We start from the raw sequence: 21,815 nt of genomic DNA, 5'->3' as shown, positions 1-21,815 counted from the left end.
TTCCAAAGCATTTTGTAATGATACACAATCCAGCCTCCCTCCCTGTACTGTTACTAATTTATAAAGACAATGCCATTAATAAGCTAAAGGCTTGCATTGCTTCCTGGGAGCTGCTCTCCAGTCATTCCACACAAATCCAGTCAGCTGCAATGGCTCCAGCGCTTTGCATTAGAAATTATTAATATTCATTCATCACACAGGTACGGCCTTTCATGTGGAGATCTCCAAACTCTGCGCAAATTCTCCAATTAAACCTTTCTGCCTTGATTAGGAATTGGTAGACAAGTTCTTTTTGATTAAACACCATTTCTATGCAGGATGAACACGGGGAAGCGGGGCTGGGACTTGCAGAACCCATGCCAGGTCCCGGTGCAGCTCCAGCCTGGCACCACGGCCGTGCCCTTCGTGGAGGTCAGCTCTGGGCACTGACTGAGCACGTAGCACTTCCATGCAGAGACTGCTCGAGGCTTTTCTACACTCTAAGAGTACTTTTTGGAAATCCTCAGCCTGAGCTACAGCTCAAATGTTAATACAACAGCGCCTGAACTGAATTGAGTAAGCGCAGCTCGGGCTGGGCCAGGGCCCAGAGCAGGACCAATGGAGCAGCTGGGATAACCCAGCATCCAAAGGATTCAATAGTAACAGCTTCTGTGGGCTAAGGCAGAATTCCTGCTTCTTGAATCTTTTACTTTGGCTCAAGAGCTATTGAAACTCACTCCTTTTCCTGTTAGCGGGATCAATCCTCAGCACATCGCTCTGTATCATCAAGAGAAGTGAAGACAACCAATATCAAATCTTGCAAACTGAGAGCATCATGCCACCCAAATATAGCTTTTATTTGACAACACAACACTAAGTCATCAGTATCCTGTCGTTTCCTTCTTCAGAACCAAAGCACAGAACACTTGTGTGGATATTAATTTATTTTCTTAAACGTAGGAGCTATTTTCCTTCACCTAGCAAGCCCTGTTGAGCAGGTTATATAATTAACATCAAAGCAATTTGAATGCTGCTTGACTTGCTAAAAGCTGGTAAACAAGCAGGAAGCAATAAGGTGCTTTACAAGAAAAGAACATGTGTTGGGGGGAGGGGACACCATAAAACATTAAACAGATTGATTAGTGATTTTAACAGAATTTCCATTTTTATGAATCCTTTGCATGCTTTGGGCGCTCGATTTTTATTTCATTTATAAAAGTAGGAGATTTTTTTGTTCAAGCAGATCAGAATAAAACCTGTTCAGAAGGAAATGATGAGCATGGTTGGCAAAAATACAAGTACCATGGAGAAAGTTCATACACCAAATATCTGCTGCTTTCGACAGCTAGGATAAAATCCACCTGCTTTCTGATAGAAATATTTTTATTAACGTATTTAGAAAAAGCCAACCTGAAATATCAAGGAAGGGTATCAAACATCAGCTTCCAGTTCTATAGCCATTCTTAGGTGTATTATTTTTATTCATTTAAGGACGAGCCTGGGGACAGGGTTTAGCAGGGCAAGCTGGGCTTAGACCTGACAGCATTTTATGGGCAAACTTGGGGTTTTCTCTCTTGTTTCTCTGTTCATGCAGAAAAGAGTTGCATGAGAGGGAACTCAATTCTTCTTTCTTAAGCCCACAGGTCCTTTACAACCATTTGTAACTCCACCACCTGGGAATGGGCACACAGGACATGAGAACTTTGAGGTCAGTGACTCAGTCTTTGCTGTCAGAGACTGGAATGGCCCATGGCTTTTTATATGAGCTCAATCAACTTGTGGCTGCAAGCCAATTATTTTCCTGTTTCCTTCTCCCACAATTTCTTGCAGGATCTCAGCAGGGTTTGGGTTGAAAGCTTAACTTCCTGCACTAGTTTACATCTCTGTCATATTGTGTCAAACTTTACCTTAAATAGATCGGAGATGTCTCAGGATGTTCACACATGGACAGATCTAGAAAGACTGACACTCTATTCCTATGCCTTTGTTTTGCTGGCCTACAGAGAGCACAATCTTCTGGTGTTGTCCATGCTAGGAGGAATTGTGATTAAACTGTAATAGAAATTCTTCTTTAATTGGAGAAAGTGGAGATTTGCATTTTCTTGAAAGCAGGTCACGACAGCTGACAGAGCCCAGCAGCGGAAGAAGGCAGACACCAGGAAAGCAGCTATGGCCAAGAACAGGTTCCTGCACTCTCCTGAGTACAGGGGGCTTTGCTACAAGTTTATTTTTTTTTCAAGAAAGTCCATTCACAACAGAGTGACTCATTTCAGTAGTCTTCAATAGCTGATCCAATACAGGTGGATAAATCTGAAACTGATCCTACACTGGATTAAAAAATGGGAACTTAGACACATCAGGAGTAGGTATGTTGTCACAGCCTGTACAGTGTTGCTGATATTAGAGACAAACTTCCAGCAGCACTGGAAACACATAACCACGGTAACTTTTGCAGTCAATCTTCTATAAAAATATTTGCATTCTTGTAGCAAATTTAATAATAATTCTTAAGGGAAACTCTTTCATTTTTGGTCATAGAACCTCACTGTATTTTAATATTGAGCAGCGAAAATTGTTGCAGGGAAAGGTCAGAAGGAAAGGAAAAGTTTGTTTTGTCTGTTTTAGGAGTTGTGGCCTTACGCAGTAATGGCTACACTGTGTTCTTCAACTGGCTGCACAACCAATCCAGATATCCCTTGGAATTACCCAAGAGTACAGCAAGCTCAGAGAAAAAAATACACCTATGGCACATTTTGCTAATAGCAGAGGAGGCCTTCCTAGTGCACAGAGCTCATACACTGTTATAAAGCATTAAACATAGGAAATGGGGGACTTAGGTTTGAACGTTTGTTCCATTTCACTGGTCTGGGCACAAATTAAGATGTCTTGATTGTATAAAACTGCAACATTACAACTTGTGAAACCCCACAAAGCAGAGAACAACTTCCTCCAGGTTGAGGAAGATTATTAGTAATTTTCCTAAGCTTTATACCCAGGTCATTTTTTGCCAAAATGAAATAAACAGCAGAAGGTTTAGAAGTATACCGTGCTACCTCTGGGGACACAGGCAGTGTCTGGGGCTGGCCAGAGCCAGCCAGGCTAAATCCAGGGAAAGCTCAAAAACTCCACAATGGCCCCAAAGCACTGCAAACCATGAAAGCAATTGTGTGAGCTGAGTCCTGGAATTTCACAGGGATTTACTGCACACTGCCATTCACCCACGCTGCCATTCTCCTGCCCTCGGCTCCCCACTTGCGGTAAATCCCAGCCCCAAACGCAGTTGTTCAGGCCCAGGACAGTCACAGCCTCCCTCCACATCTGAGGGACTGGAATGAGCCAGCTGTAAAAGCAGGAGTGCTGCCTTTAGTCTACCAAGAGACAGAAGAACAGCCCACTTACCCCATTCAAGGCACTGCTGCTTCCCTTGGAAGGGCCCAACAGGGGGGCCTTCCACAGCCCTTGGGAAGGGAATGGCTTCTCTCAGTGATGTTCAGTGACACTTTAAAAGCACCCCTACACATTTTTCAAAGCCATGGCCTAGGCCTGTGCCCTGAATCCGTGGAGTTACGGCACTCAGGAGCTGGACCTAAGGGTACAACAGCCTAAGCAAGAGTTTAAGCATCCATGGGAGGTTGACGCGCTCCTGAGGCTGCTCTGCTGCTCCTGTGGCTCGTCCCAGCTCACAGCACTCGCAGTGGGGCACCACAGCTTCCCTGTGCCCCCCCTGCAGCAGCCCCTGCTCCTGCCACCAGCCCTGCACCACAGCAAAGCTGCAAACCCACCCCTGTGCTGCTGGGAGCTACAGCCACAGCAAAATCCGTCATTCCCACACCTCCTGCCCTGGTGAATACTCCATTTGTAGAGGAGAAAACAAGAATCAAGTAACATAAGTTCAGCAGTCTAATTTTTCATATCAAATTTGAGGATGAACTTCTGTGCTTACAATTAATCCGTATGCAAACCTGTAGGTTAGAAGTCTTGGCCTAAATTTGTTTCTAGAATACAAAAAAATATTTTAAGAAGTTCTGGATGACTTCCTTTTTAAATTAAAAATGGTCACTTTATTACACTGTCTTATAATACTTAAGCTAGCATTTAATTTATCTCCAGGCAGACTCAGTCAAAATTAATTTTTTGTTTAATTCCTTACTGGTAACACGCATGGAAACTTTTAAGACAGCAATTGATTGCATTGAACATTTAAAATATGGTTCACTTCCTGGCACGTTTAACAATCATTTAAGTTTTCAATTAAAGTAGGGTGCCAACATTAAAAGAATAAAGATAACCCTGAGAGACAATAGCTGCTCTGTGCAAAAGAATTTTTGGTTTTTTTACTAGAATTCTCAAGATATCTAATTGATTAATATAATTAGGTTGGCCCAAAAGTGACTGTTTCTAATCTCCTTTTTTTCAGTTTAGAATTTTCTGGGAGTTCGTGCCACACTGGGTGGGTGGTGCACACAGGGGCGCTTCCTCCGCCACAGCATTACCTGGTCAGGTAACAGCGTGGTGACATCTCTGCAACTCTATCTCAGAGCAAACTGGAGCCAAAAGACAAAGTGAGATGCAGCAGGGCAGAGCAGAAAAGAGTGGCAGTATTTGCATTAGAAATAAAAACATGCCAACATTGCTCATTTGCTTGCAAGCCTGATCACACTCAACATAACAGCAATGGCAGGCGCAAGCACAGGAGGCAAAGAAACCCCTCCTCTGGCACAGCCCAGGGGTGATCAGCTCACACCATCAGCTTCAGAGAAATGATGGGGGAGATATTAATATCCCACTGCTTATTCCTGTGTCCAGTATGACCTGAGTTCCTCCATGCTCCTCCTTGGCTGTACAAGCACCACCATCCAGAAGTATCACAACAATCACGCTGGTCACCATGTCAGGTGCTAATGGCCATCCTGAGTCCTGGTTAAGGGACAATCCACACTGCCCAACTGCTGCTATCATCCAGAGTGGCCAAATACCAGCCTCTAACCAAGTTTTAAGCTCATACTGTTCTGCATCTACAGCTGGGGACTCAGTACCTACGCTGGTGCTGAAGCTGCTAATGCACAGCAGGCTCTGAGCTGGGCAGTGCACACAGCAGCACACAGACAGGATCAAACCATCACACCAGTACAATGGTTCTGAGGCTGAGATACAGGCATTTTCTACTTTAGCATCAGTAAACAAGATGTGGGTAGAGTATCTCTTACTTTTGGGCACATACACTCATTCACAGGACAGGGGCATGGCAAAAACAAGGCCCTTTTCTTCCACCCTCACCAGCCCTGCAAGGGAAGGTCTCCACAGAGAAGCCATTTTGAGTTCCTGGGACTTCCAAAATGTCTTTTTAAGCCATCTAGCAGAGGTAAAATCCTTAGTAATCAATTTGACTCATGATTACTATTTCAAACACAGGCTCATACCCAGACGAAAAAAGCACACTTTACATGGCAATATATACAGAACAATAACATTGCCAGATGGTATAATACTGAGCAGAATTAATTTCACACACGATGTTTTCAAGGTGCTAAAATATGTCACAACTTCTGCTAATAAAACATCTTCCTCTTCCCTCCTCCTTTTAAGAAAACACTCCGTTCCCACCAGCCTGTATTTTACATTATATGTGTTTCCATCCTGATAAGGGCAGCTGATTGCTTGCAAACCTAATTACAGTCAAATGAAAGTCTTTCAGAACCATCATTAGCAATTAGGACCTGCTGGATTTGCAGTGTATCATTTAGAGAGGTATAATTCAATAGCTTATTGAAAAATTGCAGGTGAAACTGGTGATTATAAGGGGGGAACGCCTGTGGCACGTCACTGCGGGCGAGCGCTCCATGGAGTGGCAGCTCCCCGAGCGCTGATCAATGATTGCAGGTGTTTGTTCGGGCTGAGCACAGCCCTGCCCCAGCCGAGAGCGGCGTCCCGGGACCAGCTCAGCACTCCCCGAGCCTGGCTTTGTGTGTGTGCTCTCCTGGAATCCAAAGTGCCATTCAGGAACTCGGGGAAGCCAGGGGGGACGTGCAGTGCGGAGCAACAGGCGCACGAAGCCACACACATCATTTTTCAGTCCTTTCTGCAGAGAACAACAATCTTTTCTGTGCCCATTGAGCTCAATTATATATTATCAGGGCCCAGAAGTTGTTTGGATGCTTTTGAGCAGCTGGGTGCCTTCACAGATGACGCACTGGATGCGGTGACTGCGGGTTAAGTGCAGCTGGAGATTCTGTGGCCTCTGATCAGAGGCAAACAGCAGTCGAGAATCACAAAATGCTTCTAATTCAAGCATTGTTTGTCACCCACGTCAGTTTCCAAACGGCAAACAAGAAAGGGACTGAATGGCAGCCCAGCTTTCAGCACATGCTCCCACACAGACAGGAATCCACACACTGTGTGTGCGTGAAAATAAAGTGAGGGTCCCTGCCAAGGGTGGAGTTACCAGCTGGCCAGCATGAAGCACTCAGCATTTGCAAGCACGATGGTGGGCTGGATAAACTGAGCTGGACATTAGCAGAGACAGAGGATGCTCACTCACAAAACCTGCCCCCTCTCTAGGCATCCCCCTCTGTATGCACACCATGTGTAACATTTACCCCTCAAAAACCCCACACAGCCCAGCCTACACCTCCTCTGCAAAGCCCCATCCCTTCACCCCTTCCCCACAGACCTCTTTTCCCCTTTTCTATCCTAGAAAGGCTTCTCAGAGCCCAGATCTACCCATCTCCCTTTATCACGAGCATCACTGTATTACTACACCCACTCATGCTGTGATGTAACCTCAAAGCACAGTTACCCAGACATGGCATCTTTCTACCCTTTCAGAGCTGTACTCCGAGTTTTTTTATCATTTCATTGTTTATTTTTCAAATTAAATGTTGTTTGATATGCTAGACTAATCATCAGTGCTTTGAGTGACACAATACCAACAGTTTCGTTAAACCAGTGGCCCCTTCAAGTCCTGCTGCTGGTGACACTTGTTGTAGGTGCCTTCAAACTTTTGGCAACACTGGCACAGAATCAAACCACGCTGTGTAGGCTGCAGCACAAACAGCAAATCCACTCATTTCAAAGTGGTTGCACTAGCATTTGGAATCTGAAAAAAACCCCAAACCAAGCAACTTCTCCCTTTACAGAAAGAATGGGAACATTATCTCCCTTTCCACCAATGCCTGGCCATATCCCTGCTGACCTGATCCTGGCTGGTACTACTCTCAAGGCAGAGTGACTTTGTCCCACATTCTACCAGTCAGTAGTGATGTTTCCTGTCACTTCATACAAAGCCAGACCTCCAGCATTGCAAAACCAACCCAAAAATCCCACACACAGCTTCCAATCCTCTCTGTTGCCCTGCACGAGGTAGTTTCACAGCCCAGGTTCCTTCCTGATCTTCAGAAATTTTATAGTCACTGAAATCCACTGGCTGCCAGTAAAGGAATCCCAAATCCCAGCAGCAATGTACAAGGAGGTTCAAGCCTTTATCACTCACTCTGGGTGATGCATGCTGTAGGCAGGATTTCCAAGGTGTCTGACCTCACACTGCACAAATATATCCCCATTTCTTCCCTTGCACAGAGCTACAGTAGGGAGCCCAAGAAATGAAACAGTTCTCCGTGGCTGTGTATAATACTTGTAGCTGCTATGGCACTCCCAGAGCCCACCCACAATTTCATTTTCAATTAGCAGCTCTTAGAAAAGTAGTAATGAAAGCAGTTGCTAAAGAGCACTCGGATGTCATTGAGAGCCTGCAAAACCAAACTGTAAATAGCACATTGTAAATCGCTTGTCACCACAGTCAGCTCTCCCGGGATGGCAGTGCCGGTGACAATCCACCCCATCTGCTCCGCTCCCCCCCAGTGTCCCCGCAGCCCGGGGAGCTGACACCACCTCCCGCCCCGCTCCCGGGACTGCCGTGGGCCGGCAGCTCTGACAGCCCGCGCCAGCCATCCTGACTGCAGGAAGGCTCAGCCACACGGGGATTTCACCCTCTGCACCACAGCTCTGCTGCTCTGAGGCACACGAGCACCTCTGCACCAGGGGACGAGTGTGCTGGCACTAAATCACAACACAGGGAACCATACGGTGCTCTCAAGTGAGGATGACAAGGGACGGCAACGGCGGGGGACGACGACGGCTGTCCAGATCAGCCACCCAAGGGCTCAGCAGTCTCAAATTTAGGATGTATAGATTCAGCGTGAGACTGCCAAGGGGATCGTGGACTTAATTCTGAGAAGGAACAGCTTCAACACTCCCCTCCCTCCCCTTTAATTGATTCATGTAATGGACTACGAGGTGAAAGCTAATGGTTGATAATGCTTGTAGCTGGGGACTGCCAGAGTCAGCAGTGTATCTTCTTCTGCTGTTCTTCCCATTTTTCCTTTATCTCATTAACATTTACCTCCTAATTCATCTCTCCATCATGAGTTTTCTTCTGTCTATTTATCATCCACCCCCTATTTATTACCATTTGTCTCCTTCCCCGCACTTCTGCGGTATCTGGGATTGAGATTTGATATTCTGGAAGCGTCTCTGCAATCAGGTGGTGAAGGCAGAGCCCAGCAGCTGCTGGCTCTCGTGCACACACGAGCCAGCCAAGGCACCCATTGCCCAACACACACACTGCTGGTTTAGAAGCATATCCAGAGATGATCCTCTTCTGCAAGAAGATGCAAGAACCTCCCAGCAGATGAAGAAAACAGTGAAAGAAATGGAGGTAGCAAAAGTCAATGTCTTCTGCTCTTTGCAAATCACACACCCACTGAACAAAGAGAAGTAATCCTTCTCCTTCATTATCAAAATACTCTCAACCCTCTTTCTGCCCTGAAAGCTCATTGTTTCCTGGTATGCCCCACTGTGCTCAGACCTCGAGGAATAAAATCTCATTAAAACCCATTTAAAAATGTTTGCCACCCTTTTACTAGTTTAAAAATGTTCACTATAAGATTTCCAAATGATTTTTACAGAAAGCACATAAAAACATGCCATCCCCAATTAACGTAAAGGAAATTAAATTTAAAACGCTGGAGAAATATTCTGATGAGTCTTATGTTTGCTTAACGCCAACTAAAATTTCCTTGAGGCATTTAATAAGTACATTTATAAAAGCTCACAAAGCAGAGTTCAAAAGTCTTCTTGCTAGTAAAATATGAGCCTTAATTAACCTACAGTTTCACATTTTCTGGATTTCAATAAACCTGTAGGCATTTCAGCAGAGCTGGATAAATACCTGCATGAATACTGCAAGGATTTTCTCTGAAAACTAATTAGCAATGCTTTCAATAGCTGATTTCAACTAAATCTGTTTGACAAGGGAGCTTCATACCCTAAATCCTGCAGTGAGAGTTACTTCCAGCAGATAACAGATTTCACAGGAAAGCATATCCAACAGGACTGTCAACCACTGGAAAAACTATGAACGAGATCTCCAGGTGTAAAACATTTCCCAAAAAGGACAGACTGCAGCCAAGGTCTTATGAGAGCACGGGAATGCAAGTGACAGCTCTGAGATTGCATCCTGCCATCCAGTTACAGTAATCACAGGTGACAATTCAGGATTCCCCCAGAGACAGGAGAGGCTGGATAAATTGTTTATGTATCAAATACAAAGCCCTGATGTAGCAAGGACACTCTATACATGCAGAAGCCTCCTGAACTCTTGAGTGGCTCCGGACACTCCTGCTGTGTCACACACAAACCACAGTGGGCCCAGTGCCTGGCTCACTGCCATCTGACAAGGTTGACAAGCAAATCCACTGCCCTTTCAGGAGCCCAGGAATTCAGCAGGATGGACCTGGGTGGGGAAAGCAACCCAAGGTGTGCAGCCAAGAGTCACTTGAGGAGGAAAAGTGTAACATGACAAGAAAAAAACACCCTCAGAATTATCAATCTCCTCCGTTTGTGGTCTTCACCATTTGTCTTGAAAGAGGTCAGAAAATGCTTACCCAAAACTCTCTCTATAGGTGGTGTGCATGTCTTTCCAAAGAACTTTGTTGTCTTTTCCATGACACCTTTTTTCCATGTTAAGTGCCAAAGCCGCATGGGTTTGTCAGCACCTACACTGTTCATGAGTCTAAAATGTTCTTATCTGAGGAGCTCTATCCCCACCAAATGTATTACATTTATATTGAGCAAGATACTTTCTTTTCTCTCAGTCTTATCCCTTAGGAATTAAGCAGAGTACTCAGATTTATTGTCTCAAAGGAAAAGCATTTTCCATTACATTTGTAAACTCAATACCTTCCAAGCCAATGCATATTTATTCCCAAAAACACAACCTCACAAATAATCTCCATCAGCAGGGAGGCCAGTTTCCTTCACAGATTAAATTCTGGGCAGAAAGGTTCCACCTGACATTAGGCCCCACTAGGAGAGTTCACAGTGCAAACAGTCCAGTCCGTTCTATTGCCCAAAGCAGACACATCTGACAGACCAAAAGAGAACAGAGACCACGCAGCTGAGCACAGGAAACAGTCAAGGAAACACAGCAGCCTTCAACATCTACTGATAATGCAATCATTGCATCAACTATCCTGAAGAGTATTCCCCACCTTCCTTTGAAATACCAAGTAGAATTAAATCAGAAGTAACACCTTTAACAGCTGGTACTGTAGAACAGGCATTTTACAATTTCTTTGCTCTGCTGAAGTACTGTATAATCTCTTACTTTATTCCTATATACAGCTTAACATATAGGCTTCAAAACTATCATGAAAACCTATTTCTTCCCAGCTTCTCTAACTCTGCATATCGAAATTGAATACAAGTCAGCATACTTGTCATCCTCAATGTTCCTTCCATCTCCCTGAACTCACAAAATGAGAAGCAGTGAATTCTCACTATTTTCTACAAGTTTCTCTGCAAAGCAGTGTTTGGCTTGCAGTAAACAAGGATGAAAACTGATTCCATGAATATCAACCATCCCCACTGAACACTTAAATTTTGGTTCAAGAGTCATTAATATCACTCAAATACAGGCAAAAGCTGACCTTGTCACTACTACTATTTACTATTACCAGCATCATAGAAATCACACTTGTCACACTTTCATCTTTAAAAAACATAATGAGCACAACACTGCTCAGTCATGAAGATGAATCCAATGTTTTCATCAGCCTCAAGCTTTGCAATCCTGGATGTTCCCTGCTCATTTCCCACCACTGTTGGGAAGGCAGAAGTTCTTGCTTAGGGTGGGTGATGAGTAACCCAGGGGAGCAGACACCAGCACCACTGACACCCCACAAATGAGCTCCTCGCACTCTAATCAGTTTTAGAGCTTTGCCTTGATTAACAGCTGCCCTTCTTGCAATTGCCTCACCTCACCCTGGATGTTGAGAGGGGTCTTCTGCTTCTGTGTACAAAGCCTGAAGACAAGAAGATCTTTATAGGACAAAGTTTGCTCACCAAATGCTCCACATTTGCTCGCCCTGACAGTCTCACAGCCAGCCTGTGGAAAGCTCTTCCCACCTTTACACACTTATTCATCAGATCAGCATCAACAGACCACTTGCTCTCCCTCTCAGTCCACCTCTGCCAGTGGTAGGACACTGCACCAAGTGGCACCCCAGAGCCCAAGAACAAAACAACTGCAAAAGTAATAAAATAAGTGATGCCACAAAATGAGAAATCGGCTTCTACATACCATGAGCCAACGGGCAGAGCCCTCCCTCCCCGCTGCAGGAAACTTGTCTCCCACCTGTCTGAGGCCCTTCGGTAACTTCTTCTTTTTCCCAAGGTGCTGGCACAGGTTTCGGTCATTTTCCCGGTCGGAGCTGTACTGGTGGTGGTGGAGTCTGTTCTTTTTTGGAAGATACGACAGCCCATTGGTAAGTGCTTCCCGTTTCTTCTTGGCTAGAGGATTCTGTCGCTTCTCCACACGTTCCTGAGGTTTCAGAGCTACGTCCTTCTGCAGAGGGAGAAGAGGAGAAAAACACAGTGGTTAAACTACAGCTCTGGTTTGGTTCCAGGTGGCCAGCAAAGCACTGTCAGGGCAATGCTGCAGTCACCAGAAAAGGGAAACACCCCCTCTTCACTGATGTCCTCTTCATCAAAAGATAGGCAAATGCTAAATAAAATTGGCAGGAAGAAGTGAGTGCATGGAAGGAGACACATCCTCCTTGAGACTTCATACAGTCAACCTCAATTCTCAAAAACATCTCATGTATCAAGAGAGCACACATTTAGAAGATAGCATTTGTTTATAATGTTTAAATTAACAATCTATTTTGATTTAAACAATGCTTGACTGTTCAGTATTTATTCTTATTATTCCTTGTATTTGAGAAGCCAAGGCACGAGCTGACCTAAATCCAATTACGGCCAATGAATCTCCATTGACTTCAGGGCACGTTTCCCTCAAGCCTTACTTAAGCAGTAGATTTCCAAATCTCAGGGACAGGGGTGAAAAGTGCACGAAAAAAGCAACTTGGTATTTGAAAACTTTGTCACTGACCCTTTAACCCCCAGAATCAATGTCTGTCTATAAAAAAATACTCCACTCCCATAACACAAATGTGAGTTTTGTCACTTAGCCCACAGCTGTTTTCTTACAAATAACCTGCAACACACAGAATCCCAGTTTTCATTTCCGATAAATGTCACTTGAAATGAGTCTTTTTCAATAGCGCAGAATTAAAGGAAGAGGAGGCTGGAGAATTCATTAGGAGAGAAGAATGAGAAGCTACTGGAAAGATGTTAATTAGAGTGCATATTGTGCATCCAAAAATTGCCATGTGCTGAGTCACATCTACTCCAAGAACTGCCCACGTCAGGGTCTGGTGCTGCCCTGTGAGGGGCAGTTACTGAGGCAGGGTCATGCTTTCAGCACTCTCTGCTAATGTGCCTGGCTGCTTGGACCAGGAGCTTCCATGCCCACCATAAAGTGCTCTGTAATCTTGTGAGCCTTTCAGCTGTTGTTTATTGTCACTTAATATTGTAACTGACAGAAGGAAAGGCTATTGGTCCCTGTGTCACATAAAGACTGAGGCTCAGGAGAATATAATTCAAATTATGGCACCTTTTAATGCAAAAAAACATGCCTAAAGGCAAAAAGCAGTTTGGCTTTAATTAAAGACTGCTCCCTAAATGACTCTCTAAAACACAAGAGCTTCACAAAATTCATAACTGAAACCAATGAGATGATTAATTCAACTGAAGACAGTCATTGTTCAAATTTGATATTTAGCAAAGGGAATGATTTTACAGGCATTGAAGATGGCAGTATTGAACAGAAGCTATAAGACATTTTTTCTACCTTTTTTTCACCTAAGACAGCCCAGGAGATACCCTGGGCTTTTTGTCACAGTGTTACTCATATCCAAAAAGTCAGGAGCCTTATCCAACCTCATGAAAGAGAATTTGAGCATCCTTAGCTCCAACACAGGGTTAGTAATTTAAGAACCTCCTGTGTCTCCTCGCTGGTTCCTCCCTGGCTCTACTGAAAAAGAGCTCAGTAGTAGCACTGATCTTCCTAAAATGCTTTGGGATCTCCTTGTGCACAAGCTGAGGGACCCTACGGAGCTGCCCAAGGCAATCAAAAGCAAGAACAACCCCTTTTAAAACTCAGCACACCTGCCTCCCTTTGCAGGAAGGTTTTAGGTTTAGCTGCATGCCATAAATGCAGGAAGGCAAATTCTCTCAAGTGCAGTAACCATTTCACCAGGGCTCACCTTCATCAGCTTCGTAAAACTACAGCATCCACAAACACACCTGGACCTCCTGGATAGCAAGGGTAGGTTATAAAATAATAGATATTTTATGTTAGAACAGATTTGTAGCTTAGCATAGCTATCATCATGCTGCTAAGAATTTTTTTTTCAGGTCAGTATAAAAAAAATCCAATGTTTTATGAGTAGAACATTATACCAGCAAAACCTTCTGTTAAAACACAGAGCTCATGTTTGTAGATACAAATGCTTTTCAAGAGGATTCACTCTAAATGTGAAAGGCTGAAGGAGTGAACAAAGGCAAACTTTCTGGAAAAAAAATAAATTCTTCTAATGACTAAGTAGCTTTTGTGGGATTTTTTTCCCCCAGCTGTGAGTGATCTAAATGAAACAGTGGCAGGCTTCCAGCAGCTTATAAAATGTCTAATGGGGCCAGGCACTTCCATCAAGAAATAACTTGTTCCTATTAGCTTTAAGGGGGGGCGTGAGATGGGTCAGACTCAGCAGATCGCTGTGGCTGTACCTGGGATAACCCTTTCTCAGAGCCCACGTTCCAGACAACTGCATGAAGCTTCAAAATTGTCAGATACACCTAAAGAACGTGGAGCTCATGAGAACTCAGAGAAAGGAATCTGCTCACACACCTGTGGCAAAGATGAGTGGCACCAAATCCACAAAGCCTTCCCCAAACTGGATGGAAAGGCTCCTTCCCAGGCAGAAGGAACAACTGGCAGGAACGTTCAAAAATAAGGATCCTCTTCTGCTCACAAGCAAAGGGAGGCAGAGGAGCTCCACACGTGCCTAACTTGTGAAAGGGACCTTAAACCCTGTTTGGTGGGTGGGCTTGCTATGAAATTTAGCCATAAAGACTGGTGTTTAAACAACCCCGTTCCTCCAGAAGAGCCGTCTGCTTTTCACCACCTGACACCACTGCAGGGAAATGACAGAGTGCTGTAGGTCAAACCCTCGTGAGGGAACTGTGGGGTAGAGCCTGTCATGGCTTTCAGCAGAGACACGACTTGGCCTTAAAAGAAATATGTATCTAGAAATATGTGTTAAATTCTTCATCTGCAGACTAGACAGCAGGAGGACATGATAAAAGAATAAATCTTATACACAGGAGGAGAGGATGCATTAAAAGTAGCTTGACTAGAGCTCTCCTGGGGTGTTCTCCTCGTGTTTGAGGGTGCAAACTGCCCAGGATTGTCTCGGATCCTGCCCCGTGGAGCCCCTGGGCTCTGTGGAGGCAGTGCTTGGCTGGGAACCACGGCCCTGCATAAATCACTTCCCCACTTGCTGCCCTTTCCCCCCATCCCATTTTTATCTTTCCCTTGTTTAGATAGGACAATAGCTGTACCATGCCGTGTGCTAGTACATTAGCCAGCACAATCTTAATTACAGACTTCAGGCATCCTCATGATTAGAGTAATAAGCTGTAATTACTCTAAGGTGACAGGACTGCACAGACCTTATCTACATAGATAAGAAGATGTAGTAATATTTCATGTCGAGACGTATTTTTCAGCAGCTACCCATGGAGTGGATTCAGACTGAGCAGCCAACCCCACAAAAACATTCAGTCTCTAATGGAGGTTTTTCTCCTCTCCTGCCAGCATACAAGCCCACACATTATTAAGTAAATCCTACAAACATATTAGGCACAGTTTAAAACCATCTTATTCAGAGATATCTTTCATCAGTAAAGTGCCTTAAGTGTATCAGGAAGGTGACTTAAATGCGTAATATGTAATTACACGCAACTGAATACAAAAGTGCATTAATATTTATGAGTGTACTGTATAATCTAAAAAAATTTCCATTTGTTTTATTTCTACTGGGCACATTAATCAGCCTGATCCCGCTGCAGGTGCCCAGGCAGGGAAGGGCCCGCGGTGCTGAGCAGGCTCCTGCCGGCGGGGTGGCCTTGCAATCACCTGGCTCCAAACAGCACCCACAGCTCCAGCCCAGCCCTGCCCTGGCTGAGGGGAGGAGAAGCAGCCCCTGGGCCCCTCGGATCATTTCTCAAGGTAGGAAGCTTGAAGGACACACTGCATTCTCATCAAATCTTTCAGGGAGCTGTGCCTGATTTATTTCAGCAAAGTCCATCTCCTTGCTACTTAAATGACAACTCATTGATTAAAAATCAAACCCTCAGTGGCAGCAGGGCAGAGCTTTGTGGGGTACATGTATCACCCCCATGAACCTCACCCCAGAGCCAGTCCATCGCTGCCCTTCCCTCCTGCCCCTGCCCTCTGACAACAGCTTAAAAACTACATGTAAATAACTCTGTTCCATTCCTTATTATGGGATTTTTCTGTGGGAATGCTGGATTAAAAACACCACTGTAAATGCAGTGGGTAGCAAATGCACTGCAGAAATTTCTCTGGATGAACATTTCACGTGCTGCTCAGGGATTTCAAGCCTTGACCTTTCCAAACCATCCTTGTGATTATCGTTACAATTCCAGTGTTGTAAAAACTTATTTTCTGAATTTGTACTGAATGTGACCTCAGTAAAATACAACTTAAAAAACCTGATTATTAAAAACAGGAGTAGTTTACATTGCAGTGCTAGTTAAACCAAATAACAATTGCAACAGTCTACAACTATATTCCAATTATTTGCTCCTCAGGTTCTTGCTAAACTCCTCTACAGCTTTATATCAGAGCCCAACAATTTATCCTTCACTCCAACAATAAAATATAAAGAAATTAGACATTTTTTAAAAAGTCAAATAGTCATGAAATGTCAATGTAATGCTCCACTTAAAACACAAATATTTAGAAAATCAAGCTTGAAGCTGCCAGTCTGCCCCGTTCACTGTTCAGACATCCAAATGTCCGTGTCAAACAGAACTGTAAGAAAGGCACTTCTGGAGCCTTTCAAGGAACAAACAATTCTCATTTGATCAGGAACACCAGTGCAGAAGGAAAAAGCCAATTAAGGGGAAAGAAAATACATTTTCAGTAGCTACAAAAGTCGATTTGAAATTCTTTGCCAGTTCCATCCCAAGCCTAGGACAGCCCGACCCCCCAGCCTGCTATCAGCTGCAGCAGCTCCCAGGGACAGGACTGGATGTGAGGGGAAGCAAGAAACAGCCAAAGGGAACAGCACAAACAGAAACGACAGCAAAACCGCCACCTCCACGTTCACCCAGGACACTGGGTACAGAAGTTTAGCTTGCAAGAAATTAGGATGCCTGCAGGGCACAGCTGAGAGAAATCCTGCAGCTTGGCCAGCACAGAATCCCAGAATGGTTTGGGCGGGAAGGAACCTTAAACCTCATCCAGTGCCACCCCTGCCAGGGCAGGGACACCTCCCACTGTCCCAGGCTGCTCCCAGCCCCAATGTCCAGCCTGGCCTTGGGCACTGCCAGGGATCCAGGGGCAGCCCCAGCTGCTCTGGGCACCCTGTGCCAGGGCCTGCCCACCCTCCCAGGGAAGCATCACACGGGGAATCGTTAGCTGGGAATCCAGGACAGCAACATGCACAAACTGAACCAAAACCCCTCAGAAACGCTGCCAGTGTGAGGGTACCAAATTTCCCATCACATCTTGACAGTCCCCATCAACTCCTACTGTGTTTCTGTTATATTGGGGAAGAATTTTTACAGCTGATGGATCAAAATGCCCCAAAACTTCAATATCTCTCTCATGTTTCATAATTTGCTATTTTAATTCTGGCAGAAACAACAAGATGTAAAGGTCTGAAAATAATGCACTGACCAGTCCCTCTAATCTTTCAAAATCAGAAAATAAAATGAGATGCTTACAATAACCATTAATTTACCTCCAGATAAAATAGTTAAATGTAATGTGTATTCTTCTGATGAACAATTAGTTCCTCAAAAGCATTTATCTCGGGGGGAAAAATTGCCAACACTCTTAAAACAACACCAGGGAGAAAGGAAGGCAGGTGTAAAGCACAATGCAAAAGAGAAAAGGATTCTCAGTGTCACTATTACGGTATTTTAAGACACAAGGGACTGGTGAAGAGAGGCATGATGTCAACTATATTGGGTGCAGTGGCCCATCCACTAATCCCAGCAATTCCTTCAAGCCACAAGACCTCCACAGAAAGGTCTAATCTTGTTTTGTTTGCTTTGTTTTCATAACGTTGCAATCCATCGCCTCCTGCATCCCTCTGGAATCTGAAAACAAAGTGGTTCAGTGTTGTGCAAAAGCAGTTGTGCAACAGAGTGAGGATGAAAGGCAGTGGCAGGCTGGGGGATGCTCCAGGTGGGTGAAGAGGAAGGAAAACAATAGCAGAGCAAGTTGCTGTCTGCTCCAGATACGTTGTGTGAAAGCACTTCTGTGGCAAAGAGATTGCTTTGATTTTTCATCCCAAAATCATTTGTTAACAATAGCATTGATAAACAGAAGGTTCCTTTTCAGGTCCTGCCGATTTAAATTACACACACAAAAATACATTAAGGCAACATTATTGAGGTTACAAAGTCAAGGGCTTGCAAGTTATGAAAGGCCAAGATTAAGGCTGCAGCCACCACCTTAATTCAGGCCTCTTGTGCATACATGCCAAGATACAATCTTTAATTACATGATCCCATGCTCCTGTTTCCCTACACAGAATGGAAGGTGTTTGGCTAATGAGCAACCACGCAGGATTTTGTTTGCTCCTCTTTGTCCAGTGTGGACCTAGGCCTTGTTTACTGGCACTCCATTCACACCCTCCTCTGAATGCACAATGATTAATTTCCTCAAGGGCTTTTCTGTGCAGCTCCTCCCGACTGTATCAGATAGATGCTCAACAAATACCAACGGCCTATTTCACAGTTGTTTTGCCAGACAAAGGTATTTCACTATTCCCATTTTATAGGTGGCAACAACAGTCCTGACATGTTCAGGTCAGAAACATCTGCTGATTTTAAGCATTCATTGGGAAGCACCTGAGATTTGATTTTTCAGAGAACTTGGCTCCACAGAGCACTTTCTCTATGAAGCACAGCCTTCACTGATTTCAGCAGCTACCAGGAGTGCTGAGCACTCCTGGAAATCGGGCTTTAGTGAGCACCATGTGTTAGAAGGATACAGGGAAGAGCTGTTTCTACAATAATGTGGTGCCATGGCCTCCCTCAATGCCACATAGCAAATACAAGCTGGAGGTAAGGAAATCTAAGGCTTTTGTGCCAGCTGTTGAGCTGGCAAAAGCTGGTGTCATACATGAAGGTGAGCATCAGAGCAATTGATTGCTATTTATTTATTTCATGTTTCTCAAACACGACATGGTATTCTCAGCCTTATCCTTCCCCCCTCCCTTCTCAGTTTTGTCACTCAAATACTGTGCCATAACATGTTTCAGTTGTGCAGAACAATCAGGAAATTACTGGAGCCTGTGCAACCTGAGTTAAGAAAAAGCCTCAGCTTGGAGTCAGTGCTGAGGAAGTGCTGAGCAACGCCAGCTCAGATTGCAGAGCCATGGAACTGTTTTTCTTGAAGCTGCCCGGCTTTGTGGAAGGCAAAGTACACACAGCTGATTCTGCTTAGACTGGTTCAGCCAGAAACCTGTGTGCTCCTGCCAAGAGATCCTGAAGCTCTGGCTCCAGCCAGCTTCTGCCAGCCTGGAAGTCCCATTGTGTTGTCTCTAGAGATTTTTCTAGGTCTAACACAAGTTGCCAGCAGAGTCCAAGGTTATGTCTTTGCTGCAGATTTGACTCAATGACCTCCACGAGACCTGGGACTGCCTTTCAAGGCAGAAACAGCAGGGAGACCTTGCCTGTCCCAGCAGTGGATCCGTGTCCTCTGCTGACACCCTCTCAGCCACCTTCTCTCCACTCCTCCACAGAAGTTGTGCAAACTCTTCAATCACCTTTGTTAAGTGCCTGTTGTCCCTGCACCTCCAGCCTTTGATCCTGGCCGAGCAGCCAGGGCTGTGCTGCCCACGCTGCCCCTCCAGCCCATCCCTGCTCCCCGAGCATGGCCTGAGCAGAATCAGCCCCAGCTCCGAGTGCTTCCAACACCACAGCTCCAAACCCCTCCATCCCACCGTGTTCAGCCCAACTCAGCCCCGAGGCTGCTCACACGTGCAGCTCTTGCAGCCGGGGGCAATGGATTCCCACTGGGCCGGGATTTATCTCACAGCGCTGCGCCTTAAATAAATGTGCCTGACTTACCCTGTGAGCAGCAGGGCCACATGCTCGTATTTGTTTTCTTTGTTTGAGGAATGAATAGAAATAGAAAAGAGATGTGGAGAGGAGTCCCTAGGGATGCTCCCTTTAAATCTCCATGCCAGGGAGGAGGGCTCCAGTGCTCTGCACTGCTCAGTTAGGATGAGCGATTAGACAGAGAGAGGGGCACTAAGGCAGCTCCTGAAGCACTGCTGAGTTTGGTTGGTCCCCTGTGCTGTGACACACCAGTGGCACAGTTATGGTGATGATCCCAAGCACCCAGGCCTGTTCCAGCCAGTCAAGCCTTGCACAGCACTGCCCTGATCTGCAGCAGGAGCACATCCAGCTGTGGGCACGGGCTGGGACTGGCATCTCCCACAGCTGTCCTTGCCTCAGTTCAAGGGGCAGCTTCAGGTCACAGCAGGGCCAGGAATTTTTATCCTTGGAAAATGGGGTGTTCGTGGTGGAGAGAATCCAACTGAACAGCTATCAAGAACCACACAGAATAATATGAAACACAAATATTTCAGTTTGTCTAAATAATTGAGCAACTCCTCAGTTCTACACCAAAACTTCTGGGTTTTTTTTTTTCTTCACAGTTTTCTTAATTTTTACTTTTTGTTCTGATTTATAATGGAAAAAGTATTTTAAAATTTCAAACTTTCTCCCCAAAACAAAAATGTTGTACATTTGTATCTGTAGTTATACAGGATTTGCATATACTGATCAAAACACACATTCCAGGGGATTTCACTGGAGGGAAATACAACCCCATTGCAGAAGCTGCTGGCACGAAGCTGGCTGTGGGTTCCTCCACCCTCCACACACATATTGTGTTCTCTGAATAATTCAAACAGCACTTTGGTTGGCAGGCCACAGACCCAGGCATGGAGTCAGTGGGCCAAAAAATTTTACATTTAAAGGGTTATCCGTCTTATTGCAGAGGTAGAATAAATGCATGTGGACTTAGACAGCTCTCATCCCTGCTGTCCCTGCACTAGGAAACAGATGAGTTCAGCCTCACACTGGCACCATTCATTAGCACAGCACTCAGCAGTCATAAAAAATGTATTATGGTTTGTAAATTGAATCAGAAGCACCTCTGCATTCCTGGTCCTGTGAGAAGATGGTGCAGCAACAGCTAAGACCCGTGCATTCCACAGGTCTCAGGATGCTCCCTGGAATCTCATGGCCACAGAAAGGCACTGAGCTGGGACACACTTGGCTTTGCTGCCCTGTCAGCCTCGAGACTGGATGAGAAAACCAGGTCCCCAGGAGTCGAGACAGAGACACCACCTTGAGACAACACAGGTAAAAACAACAAGGAAACTGCTCCAGGGAGAGATGGAAACATCCAAGCCATGCATTTCTGTGTCACAAGCACGCAGGGAAACCAGAGCATCCCTCTGCACACCCAAGCCAGCAGGACAGAGAATGCAGACATGAGCAAAGCAATGGACAGAATTAGCAGAACTACTCATGGATCATGCCAGGTGGAGCTATCCATGAGTAATCCAATCCAACCTGCAGATTTTTTCACCAAATCAAAATTCTCCACGTAATAATGGGTTGTAATTATTGAGCCTTGACAAAAAATTAATCTCTTTTAAAACAACTCTTTTGCATCTTGTAGGTCAAGAATTCAAGCTACTCAACAAGAAGCTTTTCTGTCTTTTAAGCTCCTGCTGTCTTGTATTCCTCTGGATTTTCTTTTTTCTTCTCTAGAAACCCCTAACTCTGCCACTGTTTTGGCATGTGGCATACAGCGCTGCACAAAAACCTGATGAGGAAAGATTTTAAAATGGAAGAACAGTGATTAGAAAAAAAGGAGTGAGAAAGAGAGCTTAGCTAGGACCTGAGGACTGCAACACTTAAGGCGAGCTTGGCAACATTCCTCATTAGGAAAAGGATCAGAGCCTTTGTGCAATTAAGAGGGGGAAAAGAAACAATGGTTCAACTTCCCAACTGCAAATGAAGCCACCTTCTAGCATTCAGGCTGAAAAAAATAGTAAAGAACAAAAGTTTAAGAAATAGAGCAATATGTAATCTTT

The 21,815-nt window shown here is 44.8% G+C and overlaps 1 protein-coding gene across 2 annotated transcripts in view; it reads right to left on the bottom strand.

The window, feature by feature from the left end:
• The window catches only part of AUTS2 (activator of transcription and developmental regulator AUTS2), a 778,303-nt gene that overhangs the window by 553,686 nt on the left and 202,802 nt on the right, over window positions 1-21,815 (bottom strand). For both annotated transcript variants that reach the window (XM_048324334.1, XM_048324335.1), the window contains exon 2: window positions 11,672-11,881. In XM_048324334.1, coding sequence (XP_048180291.1) covers window positions 11,672-11,881 — 210 coding nt within the window. The remainder of the gene's footprint in view (window positions 1-11,671; window positions 11,882-21,815) is intronic.

This window comes from Corvus hawaiiensis, chromosome 20 (assembly GCF_020740725.1).
Source record: "Corvus hawaiiensis isolate bCorHaw1 chromosome 20, bCorHaw1.pri.cur, whole genome shotgun sequence".
NCBI classification, from domain to species: Eukaryota; Metazoa; Chordata; class Aves; order Passeriformes; family Corvidae; genus Corvus; species Corvus hawaiiensis.
This window is presented reverse-complemented; position numbering and strand designations above follow the sequence as displayed.